General features: G+C 36.8%; 1 protein-coding gene across 1 annotated transcript in view; it reads right to left on the bottom strand.

Annotated features, from left to right (window-relative positions):
• MMRN1 (multimerin 1) overlaps positions 1-17,473 on the bottom strand; it is a 38,592-nt gene that overhangs the window by 8,580 nt on the left and 12,539 nt on the right. The window contains exons 2-6 of the mRNA XM_015861332.2: positions 17,272-17,391; positions 15,199-15,305; positions 9,939-10,037; positions 7,124-7,297; positions 2,224-4,206 (exon numbers count right to left, since the gene is read on the bottom strand). Coding sequence (XP_015716818.1) covers positions 2,224-4,206; positions 7,124-7,297; positions 9,939-10,037; positions 15,199-15,305; positions 17,272-17,391 — 2,483 coding nt within the window. The remainder of the gene's footprint in view (positions 1-2,223; positions 4,207-7,123; positions 7,298-9,938; positions 10,038-15,198; positions 15,306-17,271; positions 17,392-17,473) is intronic.

Raw genomic sequence — 17,473 nt, 5'->3', positions numbered from 1 at the left:
ATTTATTATCAGGTAAAGAGTGAATTTTTCATTCTTCGTGTACATATACCAGCTTACTGCTGATGAAAGTTTTTCTTTTATTCAATACACAACATGACAAGTCTCCAGAACTGCATGTACCTACATACAATAATGCAAATTCACATTGTTTCTCCTTAATTTTAAATGTCTGCTGTGGAAAACGTTACCTCAGGGCCACATTCTGAACTCAGTAATGTCAATGAAAAACTGCCATCTGTTCAAGTAGGATCAAATATTGAACATGCTGGAATCAATGAGAATTATAATTCACATTTGCACTGTTTATATAATACGATCTCAATCTCTGTGAATTAGAAAGATGTTCTAACAGGTAACATGTTCTGTGATAAGCTACTTAATTTTAAGGTTCCTTATAGAAATTTGAGTACAGTCAGCACATACTTCTGGATGGTCTCCTGAAACTTAGGAGAGAAAAACCTTTCCTAGAGAAGTAAAATCTATCAATGTAGAAAATGAATACTTGTCAACTAAGATAACAGTCTTACTCCTTAAACTTTCATGAACATAACGTAGGACTTTGCTAAGCAAAAAACCTAACTGAGTACAAATGCTAATTACTACTGGAAAACTGCATAATCTCTACATTATAAAGACCTTGTTTAATAAATAGGGTTTTACTGTATCTGCAAAGATCTGCACTTTCTGTAAAAGTGAGAACATAATCAACATAAGCTCTTTGGTAAAATTCATCTTGAGGTAAATAATAAATAGGAAAGTCATTAATGCAATAACATGCAGTAAAGAAGAGAGTAGGTGGCAACTTGCTGTGCTTCAGGCAGGTCACACTAGTGACAGTTTCCAACAATGTAAAAGACTCAGGAGGATTCAAAGATGTCAGGTTTTATTCTCCCTGTTTTAACTGAGTTCAAGAGTTTTATATTTCCATTCTGTGCTGCAGCAGAAACCAACAAAAAAGAAATATATATAACAGAAAAATAATTGCTGTTTCCAAAGTCAAAATAATCAAATTATTTTGTTGCATGTGCATTTTTCATTGTGCCTTCCCTAATTGAAAAGATATCCAAGGAGTTAATTCCTTCAGTGTGGAAGGATTTCAGCAGAAGTGAAGGTACTCATGGGATTGAGGTGTTAACAAGCATCCTTCCACTGAATACTGAAATGGCTGTTCCTAGTGCAAGTGGAAAAAGGGAAGGATGGAGGGCAAGCTTGCACAATAACAATAGTGGCAGCTCTCCCTACATCTACAGAACCCTTATGTCTGCTTAGAACAGGGACCAAATAGAGTTTTAGAGATGTTCTTAACTTTAAGAATGCTGTATAGAAAAGATTTAGGTCTGGGTGCTAAAATTTATCTGGACACTTGCCCATATTTGGTCTATCTTGCTTATTTTAATTGGAATGAGTCTCCTCTAAGTATTCCTAGTCACTTAACCATTCTTCATTTTTTGTACTTTTCCAGAAAAGATATTTCCATTAAAAAAGTTTATCTCAGCAGTGATGCCAAAAGGCATAACTCAATTTAGTTTTTATGAAATCATCCATTAGAATTAATTTCTTATGATCATGTTTGAATTTAAACATTTGAAATCCAACCACACTCAAGAGTCAAACCTACTTTATATGCTGACTCTTGATTCTACAAGGACATTATTATTAAGATTATTAGTGTAGTTACAGCTATAAGTTCTGAAGGAGTTGGCAAAAGTCTTCTTGCAATCATTTGTTGTATTGACTTGCTTAAGAATTTCAATACTTTTCATCCCTACTAATGCTGCAAAGCATTGATGCAACTCCAGATTTCTCTCCCAGAATACACATTTCTACAGAAATTGCTGATTGATATGCAGGCATGAAGTCTTGTAGTTTAGAATTCATCTAAATAGTCAGTTAAGTTTGAAAGGTCAGGTTTTCATCTGAGTATATGCATACACATAACTTAAATAGATCAAATACAAATTTAGTAAGATAAAATTATATGGAACTTCTGGATGACTTCATACAAAGTCTCCTCAAAAGAAAAATAAATCTTGCAGGCAAGAGAATAGAGCAACCTCAGATTCCTCTGAGACACTTTTCATGGCATTCTTTTAAGTCTTTAATCATCTTAAATCAAGTTTTTATGCCACCTCTGTTATGAATGCTTTTTTACTCAGTTTGTCACATCAATTGCTTAAGACAGTTGCAAAAGGGCCAAATTTTGCATAGGCTAAGACATATTACCTGAATCTATGGCATTGTCTGTGTTTCGCTGACTTCGACTTGACAGACTCAGGGTGACATTTGCTGCTCCTTTTTTCACTGGAGCTGGTTTCTTCGTAGTTGGTTTCACTTGCTTCTGAAGTTTGGTGGCGTTGTTCATTGCACTTGCCACCGACATGTCAACATGCTGCGTTAGATTTGTCAGGATAGTTCCTGCTTTTATCTCAAGCACAGACTCAATGAGCTCTTGGAGTCCTCTGTGCAGCAGAGGAATATCTGGCTGAGCAAGTTTAATTAATACAGGTATACTTGCATTCACTTTCTGGATTCTGCTGTTGGCATCTTGACACAGACCCCAGGCCTCATGAGCAGTCTTGTTCAGAAGTGGAATGCTGTTTGAGAAACGGATCGACTTTGCTTCCAGGGCCTTGATCCTGGAATTCAGTGTCTGGAGCTGAAGCGAGGCTGTTTGCTCTTTCTCTGTCAAAGCAGCCTTGTTTTTTTTCTGTGAAACATAGTTCTTTTCCAAAAACTTGGAAATTTTTGACTCCACAACCAGGAGACGAACCTCAAGGTCCTTTGATGCCTCCAGAGAGTCAAGTAGTTTTTCCTCAAGGTGAGTGATATCTTGTTGTTGATTGTCCACTTTTGATGATGTTTCATTTAAAATATAGTTAATTCTTCTAAAATTGTGAAGGATAGTTTTGTCAGACTCTACATGTGGGATATCAGGAAGTGACGGAGTTACTTGTGAAGTGAATTCATGCTTCTGTTTGCTAATAGGCAATGTCCAGATGGATTCATTCAACTGTTGGAATTGGGAAAAAAAAGCCAACAGGCTGTCCAGCTTCTCAGCCCTGCCACAGCAGACCTCAGTCTCATTTTTCAGAACATATAACATATCTTTCTGTACATAATTATCTTGAATAGAATCAATAGCATTGTTTATTATTATCATGGTCTTGTTTAATCCATCTTCTATTTCCTTAGAGCATTCATTCATTTGACTCTCCAAGAGCTCCTGATAAGCCTGAGATTTGTTTTTAAGTCCTTCCTGAGTTTTTGAGAGTTCCTTAATGGTAGAACTCATTCCATCAACAACAGCTGTGAGGTTTTCAAGCTTCTCATTGATTGCTTCAGATTGGATTTGTTGTTCATACTCAGAAGTCAAACTAAAAGGTGGACCTTGTTCAATAAGGGGTTGCAGGATCTCCATATCATAGGACAAATCATTAATTTGCTCATTCATTTTGTCCATCTTACTGTCCAATGAAAGGACCAAATCAAAAACACTTCTGTTTAGGGCAACCACATTTTCTTGGGTTCCTGACACCTGCATTTGGAAATCCTTTCTGCTCTCTGACAACATGTCATCACAGACTCCCAGAACAGAACCTCTCTGAATTTCCAGTGCAAGACTCAGGTTACTGATTTTGTGGTCCTGAACTCTTAAGTCATCATAGATCTGTAGTACTATCAGGTCCTGTTTTTTTACCTTCTCATGCAGAGTAAACATGTACTCTGTAATATTGTACTCTATGACTTCATCTGTTGAAGGAATTTTTTGTCTTGAAGACTCTTCAGTCGATAATAGTTGTTCACTAGCATCTCTAATTTCATTAAGGGTCCTATTTAAAGATTCATAATAAATGACATTTCTTGACTGTTGATGCTCCAAGTTGTTTTCCAGGGATTTCTGCCTTTTCTGTAAAGCTTTTATAGGCTTGTCACAAATTAGGGTAATTTCCTCTTTCATCTGCACCATATGACTCTTCAGCTCCAAAATGTCAAGATTTGTTGACCTTATGTCTTTGTCTAGAGAAAATTTTTCTTGGGTTTCATTTAGATGCTTCACTAATTCTCTTGTCTTTTCAAGATCATTTGACAAACTAGACACAGTCTTGAAAATCTGAGCCATATTCTCTAGCATTTCTCTTCTAAATACTTCTAACTGTTCTCCGACAATGTCTTTGACTAACATATTAATACTCCTGGATTTGAGACCTTCAGGGGAAAAAAAAAAAAAAAAAGAGAGAGAAATATGGAAATAATCAAAACAATATTGTCAGCAACAGTACCAATAAGGACAGAAGCTTTTCTGTTACTTTCCTGTTACTTAATTACTTCTATAACCTGGACTTCCTTGCTTTGTCTCTGAAGAAAGCAAGGCAAGTTCTGAAAACTTCCTTGAAAATATGTTCTTCTCAAGAGCAGTAAAAATATCAGGAAATCAAACCATGAAACACAATGACAACAAGTGCCAGTGAATCTCTGGGCTCCAGGCATGCAAGAGACAGTCCACATAAATGTGGCTTTGTTCAGAAATGGTTTGTCCTGTTGATACAGAAATATAGTACTTCCCCTATTTAGAAAATCCATCTGAATTATGTGCGAGCTTTCAGCTGGAAACAAGCTAAAGTAACTGATAATAGTTACTTTACATGAACTATATGTGAGCCTCAGTTGTCATTATGTCAGGTAAAATGGACTGTAAACACATCTGATGCCTAGGGGAGTAATTGTACCGTAACAGCAAGTAAATGACTTGACGGACACATAGATGCATGAATGTGTACTCACATACACAGAGCTTTGTCAGGGAACTTCAGTGAAGGAAAAACAGTAAGATACTCAAGAATGAAGATGTACTGGCAGTTGAGAGGAGGATATAAGACATCAGTGAAGAACAAAATAACTGATACAGTAAATAACACATGTGAGAAAGGAAGTGGAGATCATGGGAAGAAAATGAAAAGATAAGGAAGAAGGCAAAAATCTGACTAACACAAAGCAACTACTGACTTAGCCATATTTTGAGAGCATGCTGCTTCAGGATAGCAGTAGGGAAAAAACTCAAGTGCCTTCTTCAAGCTAGCTTCTAAGAAAATATTTTACCAACACCCTGACACACCTGTGTTGTGCATCTCCACGCTAGAGAGAAGCTTGAAAACTCTAGCCAGCTTCTGTTATTTTAGTGCATTCTGCCTACTTGTAGTATGACAGACATACTTGCTGGGCAGAAACTGCACAGTTGTCCTTTGACATTGTATACATGAGCCAACAGGCATATAAAACTTTCTCCTCTGCTCTACTTGTTCCTGCTGTTTAACCACTGTACGTCCTAAGAAGCAGCAAAACTGCTTCTGATGTGTTCTTTGTAATACCAGGCAAAGCATCATGAAAATTATCAATAATTGTATATAGGAAAAAGTTGACTCACTTGACCAGTGATAGAATCTCTAGATATAGAGCAGTCCTTCTTAGGAAAGAGCCTTCATCCAGTAGACATTCTCCCTTCTGAGGCTAGCTCTTAAGTGAGCTCAGGGAGGAATGGATCCAGGGACAACTCCTTCAGGTCAGATGGAAGATACAGGTGAATTGCTTGCCCCTGTGCTTCCTGGGCTAGCCATCCACACCTTCCCCTTCAGCCGGTGCTCAAGGCTGTGACTTAACAGTTACCCTACACCTACATACAAGCCAAGAATAACCTGTACTGGATTGTCCATGATAAAAGCAGTGTTTTCACTAGAGCTGCTTCATTGGGACATCGATTGAAAATATAAATCAAAAAAAAAAAAAAAAAGCGAGCAATTGGACATTTCATTGAAGAAAGTATTAAATAGAGCATGGTAAACATAAACAATAAAGCAATAAAGACCTGAGACCTGAAACGTATTTGAAGACAAGTAGGAAAATAATGGGGTTTGTACTGTGCATTTTAATTAGGACTTAGACCATCAGTGTAGATATAAATAGGGAATGGATAAGCAGGAGCAAAAGACCTCTTGGAATAGTATCAAAATGACAACTAGAATGAGCAGAGTACAAAAAAGAATGAAGAGAAAGCAGAAAGGAAATGGAAAATATTCAAAGACAAATTAAACGTATGCCCAAGGGTCAAGAATGCTGTCTAGCAATATGTGGAGAGGTGAAAGCAGGTCACTGAAAGATGGGATAAATGCGATCCAGGGTACAAGGGAGCCATCTAGCATTTGGCATGAGCAACTCAGGAGACAGATGAGAACTGAAAATGCACACAATGGAACAACAACTGGTAATTTCGAGGGAGATGCAAAATCACCTATTTTGTCATTTGGTTTTAACTCTACATAAAAAAATTCCTGGTGCTTCATGGTATTTTAAAACAATAGACAGTCCTCTGGATTCTGGAACATGAACAATCACTTTGAGAAACATTCCTTAAAAATAAGAAAAGGGCTGCACATCAAGGAAAAGGAAGCTTAAATCCCAAACTGTTCCTTAAGTATCATTTTTAGTTGGATAACAAACAGTTCTTGCTGTGGAATTCACAAGAAAAGGATGCATACTTATGCTAAAAAAGATCTGCTCAATCTTCTAATCCTTGGCCACGTCATTCTCATTTACCCAAAAGAAAAAGGATAATTTCTTACTTGATTTTCAACTCATGAGTACAGAAGTTTATCCAAGTTAGCCCCATATTTTCATAAAGGTAAATTATTCTGGAAGATGACATGTTATAGATACAACTACAGAATTCCTTATATATTTCCCTTGCGTATGTGAATGACACGTTAAAGAACATTACTTGTACTTAGTATAAGAGCAAATACTACCTCCCTCAGCAGCTATCAGGTAAATAAAACATAATAATAACAACTGTTTGCAGAAATTCAAAGTAAATAAATATGTCTTGAAAGCAGCTGAAGTTACCACATAGATGATGTAGTACCCAATAACTTGTTTTTTGGTCACTACAAAAGACACCATAACAGCAAATGTTTAACCAAAAAAATCCCCCTGTTGTGAGCTAAAGCAAAAAGAAAATAGCATTCTTTCCAAATGCTGAACAATAGGGTAGGAGAGCCCATAAATGTCTTTACAACTTCTTTTCCTGGCACCTTTAACTGGATGAGTGATTACATTAATTTATTTTTCTTACCTTTTAGAAAAGATTGGAAGTCTGTACCCTTATCTTCATTGATTTTGCCTTCCAGAGAAGACAGCATCTTGCTCAAATCATTCATGGCAGCAGCAACGTTGTCAACCTTCTTTTGTAGAAAAGTCAATTTCATTTCCTGGCTGCTAATATTCTCATTCATTTTTTGTGTAAGTGCTGGGTAGGAAAACAAAGTAAGAAGGAAAAAAAAAGAAGAATTACAGAACTGTGGGGTGGAAACAAATGTAATTGACTTCAAAGGCATTAGTCAAGAATGCAGCAAAAAGTTTCTGAATTATTACTTTGAATGAATTATCTTGATTTTTGTCATGTATCATGTATTAGTGACACTCAGCAGCACAGCAGCAGCTAATTGCTAAGGCATCTGTATCCATTATAAAGTATTTATGAATCTAGAATAGTACTTGGAATGGTTTGCATATTTTAATCAGTGTAAAGCCATTTTTCCAACACCTAACATCCCACAAGGTTTTCTGATAACTCTCATTTAGTCTTTCTCATTTAACATAATCACAAAAGCATTGATTTTTACTTATCGTTTACAACATCATGATTTTGCACGTCTTCTATGTGAAGGAATATATCATCTTTTCAGATATGAGTTCAAAATAGAGATAGAAAAGCAGCAAAGAGATAAATGACTTCAGAACAATCATTTATCTGTCATTAAAAAAATAGACATCCAGCCCATATAGTCAAGTTTATTTTAAGATGTTTGCAGTCTTTTCAGGTGCAAAAGAGCCTATCTGGATGCTTTTAAGGCAGCTAGCAGTAAAGAAAGCCTTGGTCTTGCAGGCTCAGACTCCATGTGACTCCAATTATCCACTTGAGTTTAACAGATGACAGGAATGAGACTTAGTCTGTGATTTTCAGAAGACGCTGAGAAAATTAAATGCTATAATTCCTGTAAGCAAAGCTACAAATTTTTTCCTATCCTTCAACAATTCAGTTTAAACAGTCAACCTTATACACATAATATACTACAGTATGTGATTAAAACTATGCTATGACTTAATAAATTGCTATGTGAGAGGTTCTTTAACAATACATACAAATACTTATTAGTGTAAATTTACAGTACTGGTATTGATCTTATGCCTCTTTTCATTAAGGGATCACTGTCTTTTCCCATGGCAGCAAACAGTCATAAATCAGAAATCACAGACACATGCTTAGTGTCAAATACAATCTGTAGGCACAGAGGCCTAAAAGCTACAACAAGGGGAAAAAAAACAAAAAACAAGTTACACATAAAAAAGCATATTCTTCTTACTAGACTTTGATTCTTTAAAATTCTGGTATGTAAAAACCCATTTGGGAAAACTCAGAGAATTCACTAAGTGCACCAAGTCAGTGCAGATGAACTGTGCCAACATTTACAGGAATGCTCTCCTGTAGAGGCACACTGATTGTACAACTCCTAATAGGTCACCCTGGTAAGTAAGACTGTTTTAGGTTAGGAGGTTAGCCTATCCAGCTGTTTCCTTTCCCCTCTGTGTCTACTTAGACATAAACCTGTGATTACATCTTACCTAAGCAGTTGAGTCTGCCGTGTCCTCAGCATGATCATGGAGATAAGCCATTGGCAGATCTTTGAATACCTTGTCATAACGCTACTCTCTGACATGGGCAGACAGATAGGTCTGTATACTTCTGCTCCTGGTTGAATTGTTACTGAGGGGAAGTGAACTGAGAACTTTACAGGCACATCTACAGCCACCAAAACTGATCATGGAATGATAATTAATCTGTAGGGTGCAACAGTTTCTGCAGTTACATTTCTCTTGGTTCCTGCTGAAGGGAGTAGTTGAGCTGCATAAGTGAACCTGGAAATGTGGTTTATAAATGGCACAACAACACTGCAGCAGCTGGAAACACAATTTGGCCTGGCAGCAGCCGATGGAATGACAGACCAGGGCAGACAGATAATCCTGGACCCAGGTTTTGTTTGCAGGGCTGGCAACCAGAACCAATCCCAAATTGATCCACTCTGATTTTAAAATCACTGAAAATAAATTTACATGGAGCTCTGAAAATTCAGTTTAAGAATTATTTTTAGATTAGGATTATTACTAAAAGAAGTGGATCTACTTAACACTTCACTGACCAGGCTCATTTCTTCGTATGAATCCTGGCTACCTTACTAGACAGCATCTTCCTCCTTCCAGCATTGGAAAAGTTGGTTGTTCACATAATATCACCAAGTGCAAGAATCTTCCCCTTTCTACCTCCCATTTGAAACTACTTTTCCTCATCTCTGTGCTATATTCAGTCTTCCCTTCTCCTGCCTATGCTTTGTGATTTTTCTCTTTATTATTATTTGAAGCAAAGCACATATATAGCCATAAACCCAAATGATCTGTCTCCATAAAGCCATGTGGCAGTCTGCATTCTGACACACTGTTCACAGAGAATGCATGACTATCCCAAAATCAGGGTAATATACTGGCAATTGGAGTGCACAGACCTGATAACAAATCTTACTATATGGTTCCTCTGAATGTTTTAGTATAAAAGCCAATCACATGCCTGATGAAAACACTGTACATCACTACATTTTCTTCTACAATTCAGTGCTGGTTTATACTACTATACTTACTATTTGTTTTTCTGCTAATTCATTTAACTTAGTAATGCAGCATTTTAAATATTCTAATAGAACAAATTTAATAAACTTCTTAGCTTAGCCATGCTAAGCTGCTAGTGCCTTCATATTTTTTATTAAACACCTTCTTCTTGATAATGTTACTAGAGAATGATGATTGGCCTAAAGATGAAATTAGCTGTAACAGCTGACCTGGCCCACTAGGCTCCTGTGAAGCTCCTGGTGCCTTCTCATTGACAGTTCTGCTGCTTTCAGCCTGAGTGCTGTGCAGAAGTGACTGATGTTCTTCAGCTAAGAGATGGACAAAAAGGAGAGGAAGCAAGTGAAATGCTAAACATGAATAAATGAGCAATTGATTGCAAATACTTTCTATGTCGTATACCAAATTTACCAAAACCAGAAATAATTGCTTTACAACAGAGTGCAGGACCACATCTTAGATGAATATAGTGAATAGGTTCATAAATGGCTTCCTAAGATTTGTGAGAGTTGGTGTTAGTACTAAAAGGTCAAAACTAGAATGAACAGAACATGGAAGTATACAGAGCTAAAAATTCTAGAGAAAGACTTTACATCAATATAAAACAAATGCAAAGACAGTACAAAAAAAAAAAGTCAACAATAATTAATGGTTGTTTGTTTGTTTGTTTGTTTTTTGGCAGATTACACAAATCTTCAAAACTTAGATGCTTCTCAATAAATATGATGATGCTGCAGCACCTAAAAAATGAAAATTATTTCAAAATGCAATAAAATTTCAGACTCTAAAAAATATAACATGAGATGTGCAACAGGTATGTATGTTGAAGTTCAGGAAGGCTGTGAGTTCATTAATATTTACTCTGGTCATGGCAGATGAGATTTTCTATTCTTATTTTACATGTCAATTCAAAGATCCAAGAGCACTTTGTAAAAAGTTGGACTAATGTTATTTTTTCAGTATAACAGCTGGGGAAACTGAGGTCTCGGAAAGCTAACTGCCTTCACCCCAAAAATGTGAGCAATAACTGATAGAACTAAGAACTAAAATGAGATTTCCATTTTCATTACTTACTTCTCGAGCTATTAAGATTAAGTGTCACATTCCTTTCAGTTAAGCGGAAAAAATAATGAAATGTACATAGTAGCTTGTAAACTTCCTTGTGTAAATTCATACCAATTTTCATACGCTTGTTCAAAAAGCATTTTGAAGTGGCTGTTGTTCCAGTTGGAGCACATCTAAGGAATGCCACAAATATGATTTCCAACTATTTTATGATCCAAGCAGAAGAAGCTGGGTATGGTGATATTATCCTCCTGTTCAAACATTAAAACCTGGCCTGGCCATAATGTGAGTTTCCAAGGAAATAGAACAATGTGCTGAATTAGAAAGTTCTCTATGTCCCATCAGCCTCTTGGCAGTGTGCACAAGGATCAATATAAATTATACAAAAGGATAAGGTGCTTGAGGTTGTAAATAAAGGGAGAAAATAATGATTAGAACAGGGACTCAAAGCAAACTACAATATGGACTGAAAATCTCATAGAATCTACTGAAATTGTCTGATAAAAAACACAAAATCCTCAGCTACAATTTCAATAGCTTCTGTTATCTTCCTGTGGCATGGCTATTGACAGGAGTTAACTCTTTCCGTTTTGCTTAATTCATTACACATCAGTTACCAGTTGCTGACGTGATGATATAATCTATGACAAGGGAGTCAATTACTTGACCATGATAAAGACCAACTGATCGATGTCCTTTTATTCTTGCATTTACTGATCCTTCTGTTGTTCTAAATATATTCACCACCACTGTTACTGAAACAGACACCTGATTTTTTATATTATCCATCTTATCTTCTATCCTACCTATTAAATCAAGTGCATCACTCACAGCTATACATTGCAGAATACTCAAGCCCTTACAGTTAGTTTTATTTGCTTTAGGAGCATCAAGGGTATATATTTATTGCTGCATGCTTGTTTACTAATGCTTTGAACTGCTCAGATAACTTAATCCCTGTAAAACCCAGGACACAGATATCACCCTGCTGGTGGAAACCGGCAATGGAACAAACCACCACACATTGTACTGCTTCAAACCATGGCAAGGACTATAACCAATGATTCACACACACACAACTGAACAATAAGATGCAGAGAGAATATCTCATATTGTACAGCTATGAAATTTCATCATCGTCTAGAAAATATGTTGGTCAGACAGCCTTAGATTCAGGAATGCCATTTGCTAAACAAACTCAGAACTGTCACTGGCAGTATAGCTCCTTTCACACCATTCTTCTCCAATGGCTCAGCCTTTTTCCAAAGGAACGACTCTGACAGAACATACAGTGAGAAGCCTTTTGTGTTCATTGTTCCCACAGCTGAGATCCCTATCCCAGATGCCAAAAAGCAGCAGATGAGACTGAAGCACCAGACTGAAACACCAACACACGGATCCTTAAGTTAGAAATAGCTATCAAATCACTTGAAATGCAAAATGCTACACTCAGCTATAGCAAAAAATGAGAAAATAGAAAACAGAATATAGACTTCCAGATCCATCCTATAAATGTAATTTACAATAAGAAAGCAAAACTAATAAAAAAGAAAACAAAACAAACACACACACATACAAAAGAGACAGCATTTCAGAAGGCTGAGTGATGAGGAGTTCCTCGAGGAGCTTCATGGTTTTCAGAAGTTCCCAGTGTAAGCTAAAGCATACAGGAAGCTGACACGAGGCTCCTAACATTGAATATATCAGCCCAGATGTATAATTTATTATCACATGTATTTTTAAACACAGTGTGCAAAATGAATTCAGGGGATATTAAAAATATGAAAATTGGATCTTTACCTCTCAATATATTTTTGATTAGTCAGGAGTGACTTAAGGGAAACCCCTCTGGGGAGTTATGTAGTTTCTTCACATTCCCTGTCTGGGCACTCCTGAGCTTGAAGATGAATCGCTACCTTTTGTCTTCAGCTCACCCCATGCTGAGAACAACATTTGCTCGTGTGCAGAACATTTTACAGCCATCTGCTGGAGAAATGACATCGCTACCAAGCAAGAGAATTCAGTTCTAACAAGGGCTACAGTGTTGTCAGCCATTTCAAGAACAAGCCCCCTGCTTTAAGCCAAAGGTAGGTTAGGTGGAAATGCATTACTGCACATTGTATTACCTCACCCCACAGCAAAGCTGATACATAATACAATGTTCATAAACTGTACACCCATGAATGAACTGGGATTTCCCTCCCACCCCAAAACATTGGTACATGCATGTTGTTTTCTCCAGCTTAAGGATGAAAAGTATTCCCAGCTTGAGGATAAAAAGTTGAAATAAAACTGTTCTTAGTAATAATGATATGTCACAAACTGTGCAACCCATAGTTGACAAGGCCTTTCTTTCTGGCACTTTTGTTTGTTGATTTGTCCATGCTGTGCTGTTCCACAAGACTTAAAATAAAGAAATCATGTCCTGTTTATTATTTATTTTAAAAAGTAGTTCTTGTAAAAGTACATGGTCCGTGGTGAACTAAGATACACTTCTTGTTCACTTCAGTTACATGTTCTTGTTACATGAGAGGTGGAGTTGGAAATAGTGATGTAAACACCTTTCCAGAAGTTCTCCTGTATCACTCACTACTTCATTACCTGTAAAGCACCTGAAACCAGCCAGTCTCAAACTGACTACAAAAAAGAGTTTGCCAAAGTCTAGGAGCAGCTATCACATGCAGACAAGTTTTTCTTCTACCTAGACTGTCAGACAGATCATTATGTTGCCTCAGCACAGAAATCCTTCATTAGATGGTCGTGTTGTTACCAGATCGAGTGCAGAGGGGCCAAGTACAGGTCTCAAGAACTCTGACGGGTCACTGTCTGATTTCACAGTGTCTCTATCCCTGCTTCTGAAGAAACAGAGTGCATGAAGACAAAGCAATAGGGCTCCCAGTTGTTCAAGTTCATTAGCTGATGCCCTTTCGTGGGAACTGAATAATACAGGCAAGGCCTATGCTGGTGGTCTGCTCCTCATGGGAAGAAGAGTTCCAGAAACAGGGGAAAAGGAGCACATCTGATACAACACCTTTCATCTCCATCTCTTTAAGCACTTCTAAAAGCATTAATTAATTAAATATCCCAGAGCCCTTGTGAGATAAGTGCCATCTCAATTTTCTAGATGAGTAAGCTTGGATATGCAGATTATTAGTGGCTTCCCTAAGTCATTCAGCAAGTCAGAAGAGCTTTGAGAATAGAACCCAGGAGATGCAATTTCAAACCCACTCCTTTAACACTTGACAATGTATTCCTTTATTCTCATTTACACATATGCCACTACTATTTGAGTTAATAGCTTTTTTCCTGGTCAATGCTTCCATGTTTTTTCGATGTCTTTTCAATTTTATCAACTGTACTCTACCCATTTAATAAGCATTTTAAAATCTATTTTTGCTAATGTTTGCATTTTATTTTTTTTTTTTTTTAAGCGAGCTTTTAAAACATCTTATCCATGCTCACTGGACAGCCTTGCTGACTGGCTGTGTCCTGTGTCAATATCTGACTCCACGCTCAGCTGCACAGAAGAGAATTCTCTGCCTGCTGAGGTTCTGGCTCTTTCAGCACTGAAATTCCCTCCTGGATGAGAGCAACAGTGATTTCTCTTCATTTCTCTACATTAATTTTTAATCACAGCCCCTTCTTTACCACTGCTGATTGAACTCCCTATCACACGTAATGGCCTTTCTTGTAATATTCATTCATTTAAAATATGCATGCTGATGCCGTATCTTATTTTTCAAGGGCAGCTTTTTTAAGGCCAGCAGCAAAGAAATAGCTATTACACAGATGTTAAACTATGGTATGTTAACATACGTTTGATCGCCAGTGCAAGGGTAAAGTGTTCTGCTTTGTCAAAAAGAAAATACCAAAGTTATACACATATCACACAATATCAACTAAAATTCAGTCACCATTGAAATGAACAACAAATTTCCTACTCAATTTAGAGGAAAACAAAGTTAGTACATTATTTTACTGAATGCGTGTAACATATTCTTAGAGACAAACTAAAATCCGAAAGGGTCACAGTGACACAGAAGAATTTTGTAGCAAATATTCAAGGGAGGACCTGGGTTTAATATTCCCACACTGCAGAACTCAATAACTGAAAGGTCAAAAGTAGAGAAGGCCTGAATTCAAACTCCATATCTTAGCAAAATGGAATTAGGCTGAAGATGTTACGAGTTTTAGAGAGGAAGAAAGGAAATTACATTTTGCTTAAGCCGCTCTGGAAGCTCACATGCAGGGAAGAGTCAACATTCCAAAGCATTTTAACCTACCTGATTTTGAATTGAGAGAAGGAACCGTAATGCTATTTAGCAGAGATATTTACTTACAAATAAGATTGTATTGCTTTCTTCCATTGAAGTGAATGGGTTTCAGATCAATGCAACTTTCACCCACCTTTCAGTTGGCAGTCTTGCCCACTGTAGCCAGGACAGCACTTCCACTCCAGTGATGTTACTATTTTATGCTCAATTCTATAGGCTTGGTGTGTTGTTGTCTGGGACCTGTAGAACAAAACTATTTTAAACCTGTTTTGTGCAATGGTACAAGAGATGCAGTATCCCACTATATGTACATTATGATGTTATTTATGCATCCTCTCATTAACTGCTCGAAACTGAAAATGAAGCCTAGCTAGGAGCTGGTGTTTCAACAGCAAGAGTATTAGTATTGCAACCTCCAGATAATCTGAATAGACAACACTTTCCTTTAAGACCTGTTTAGTGCCATCAGGTTTCTTCCTTGAATATATCATCCAGGAATTTTGGATGTTACTATTATTATTGTTGTTGTTGTTCTAACATTATTATTATTATTAATAACTACTAAGCTGGACAGAGTGAGTCAAATATACAACCGTAGATTCACATTTCCTTTGAAATCAATAACAAAAAGAAATTCTGATGAATTGATGCTATACCAGACCATATTAGGTACATACTGGAAGCCTCTCATTTCTCATTCAAATCATATCTTGGATTGTATCAAGAGAAGCATGATCAGTAGGTCAAGGGAGGTGATTCTGCCCCTCTACTCTCATGAGACCTCACCTGGAGTACTGTCTCCAGCAAAAATGTGAAGAAAACAACGTCAAATTCACTCCAGAAAGGAGGCAAATTTGAAGACTGTCAAATAAAAAAAATACACTTCCAAAGAATTTTAAAATGCACCCTTGTTTTACACAGTAGTTAATCTTGTCAACCTTTCATATGGAATGCAATACTGTATATTAAAATGTATAGCAGATTTGTACAACCCTGAATTGCTTTGCCTCTGAGAAAAGAACATTTCAGCAGTAAAAGCACATGAAAGATCAGGGTGAACTGAAATCAAGATTGGTCTTCTCAATTATTTCACTGTACATGTGTTCTTATTTTGCAATAAAACTGCCTTGTTCTGTATTAGCATAATCAATTCTTGAATGTTCTCATAAAAACGAAGCATCCATGAAAGAAATTAATCAGGAATAGATATTTCAGAAATAGCTTTTCATGTAGACAAGCCACAGAAGTATATATAACAAACTAAATTACATGAGCAGCTCAAGGAGATAATTAAAATTAAAAAATAATAATAAAAAAAATTTAAAAATTAAGTAAAAATCAGAGTTATTGCAAATCTATCAGGTTGAATAAGAAAAAAGCTGCCGACACTGCAACCACAGGGCTTATCCCACAGTTCTGAGATACAATTAATTATATTTCAGTCTCTCCTAATATCTCAGGGATATTTCTGTTTCAGGTTTCACCTCAAATTTTAAGTATGCTCTGCCCTACCATCTAGAGGACAATTCTCAGAAGAAGCTGACTTGTACGAAGCTTCTGAAATTTTACAAAGGAGAAACATGTTATAATCTTTGTTTTACAGGTTCTGTTTCGAGATACCATTCTCCAGTCCCATGTATTAAAATCCGACTTCGCTTTCTATTAAGATCTAATGTTTGGAGAATACAGTCGCTCAAACCACAAAGGACAATCTGAATATGTTCATCAGAGTTGTTACTTACAAATTATATCCAGGCCAATACTTTTCTAGATTTGCTGCCTGGCCAACATTGTTGCGACAGAAATAAAAACCCAGGAGAGATAATAACAAAAATATTTATGCCATTCAGAGAAAGACTTTTGCCCCGGCAACACAATGCACGAGCTTGGAAAACTGCACAAAAATATTTTCTCTCTCACATGTGCTTTAAAGACTTGCTGCTTCTCTTGAAGTAATTCAGAAGCAACATGGATCAGAGATTAAATGTTGCCAGAGTCAGGGTATGCCAAGCGTGTATGGTGGAACTGCAGGACATTTCAATCATAGATTCTCTATACTTGCTAAAGCAACACAGTAAGATGAGATCTGGAAACGTGCTAATCTGCTACCTCATGTTATTTACTTTGTTTGTTTTCTGAAGTTATGGTTGTATTCATTAGGCAGCTGGTGCCAATTAGAGTATAGTTTCCTCCTAGTTCTACACACCTCTGAGCACAGGATCCAATAAGCCAAGTGCAAGGCTTTGCTCTGCCTGATGAGAAGGTTTCCAGGTTGTCCACTACAACTGTTGGTAAGAGTCTTGTATGAATATAAGCACACCAGTTTCTGTAAGGGATAGAAAGTAGACATAATAAAAATATAAATAACATGTTGCACAATATGATGAGTTATGATAGTTATCAAGAAT

Source organism: Coturnix japonica, chromosome 4 (assembly GCF_001577835.2).
Source record: "Coturnix japonica isolate 7356 chromosome 4, Coturnix japonica 2.1, whole genome shotgun sequence".
In the NCBI taxonomy this organism is placed as follows: Eukaryota; Metazoa; Chordata; class Aves; order Galliformes; family Phasianidae; genus Coturnix; species Coturnix japonica.
This window is presented reverse-complemented; position numbering and strand designations above follow the sequence as displayed.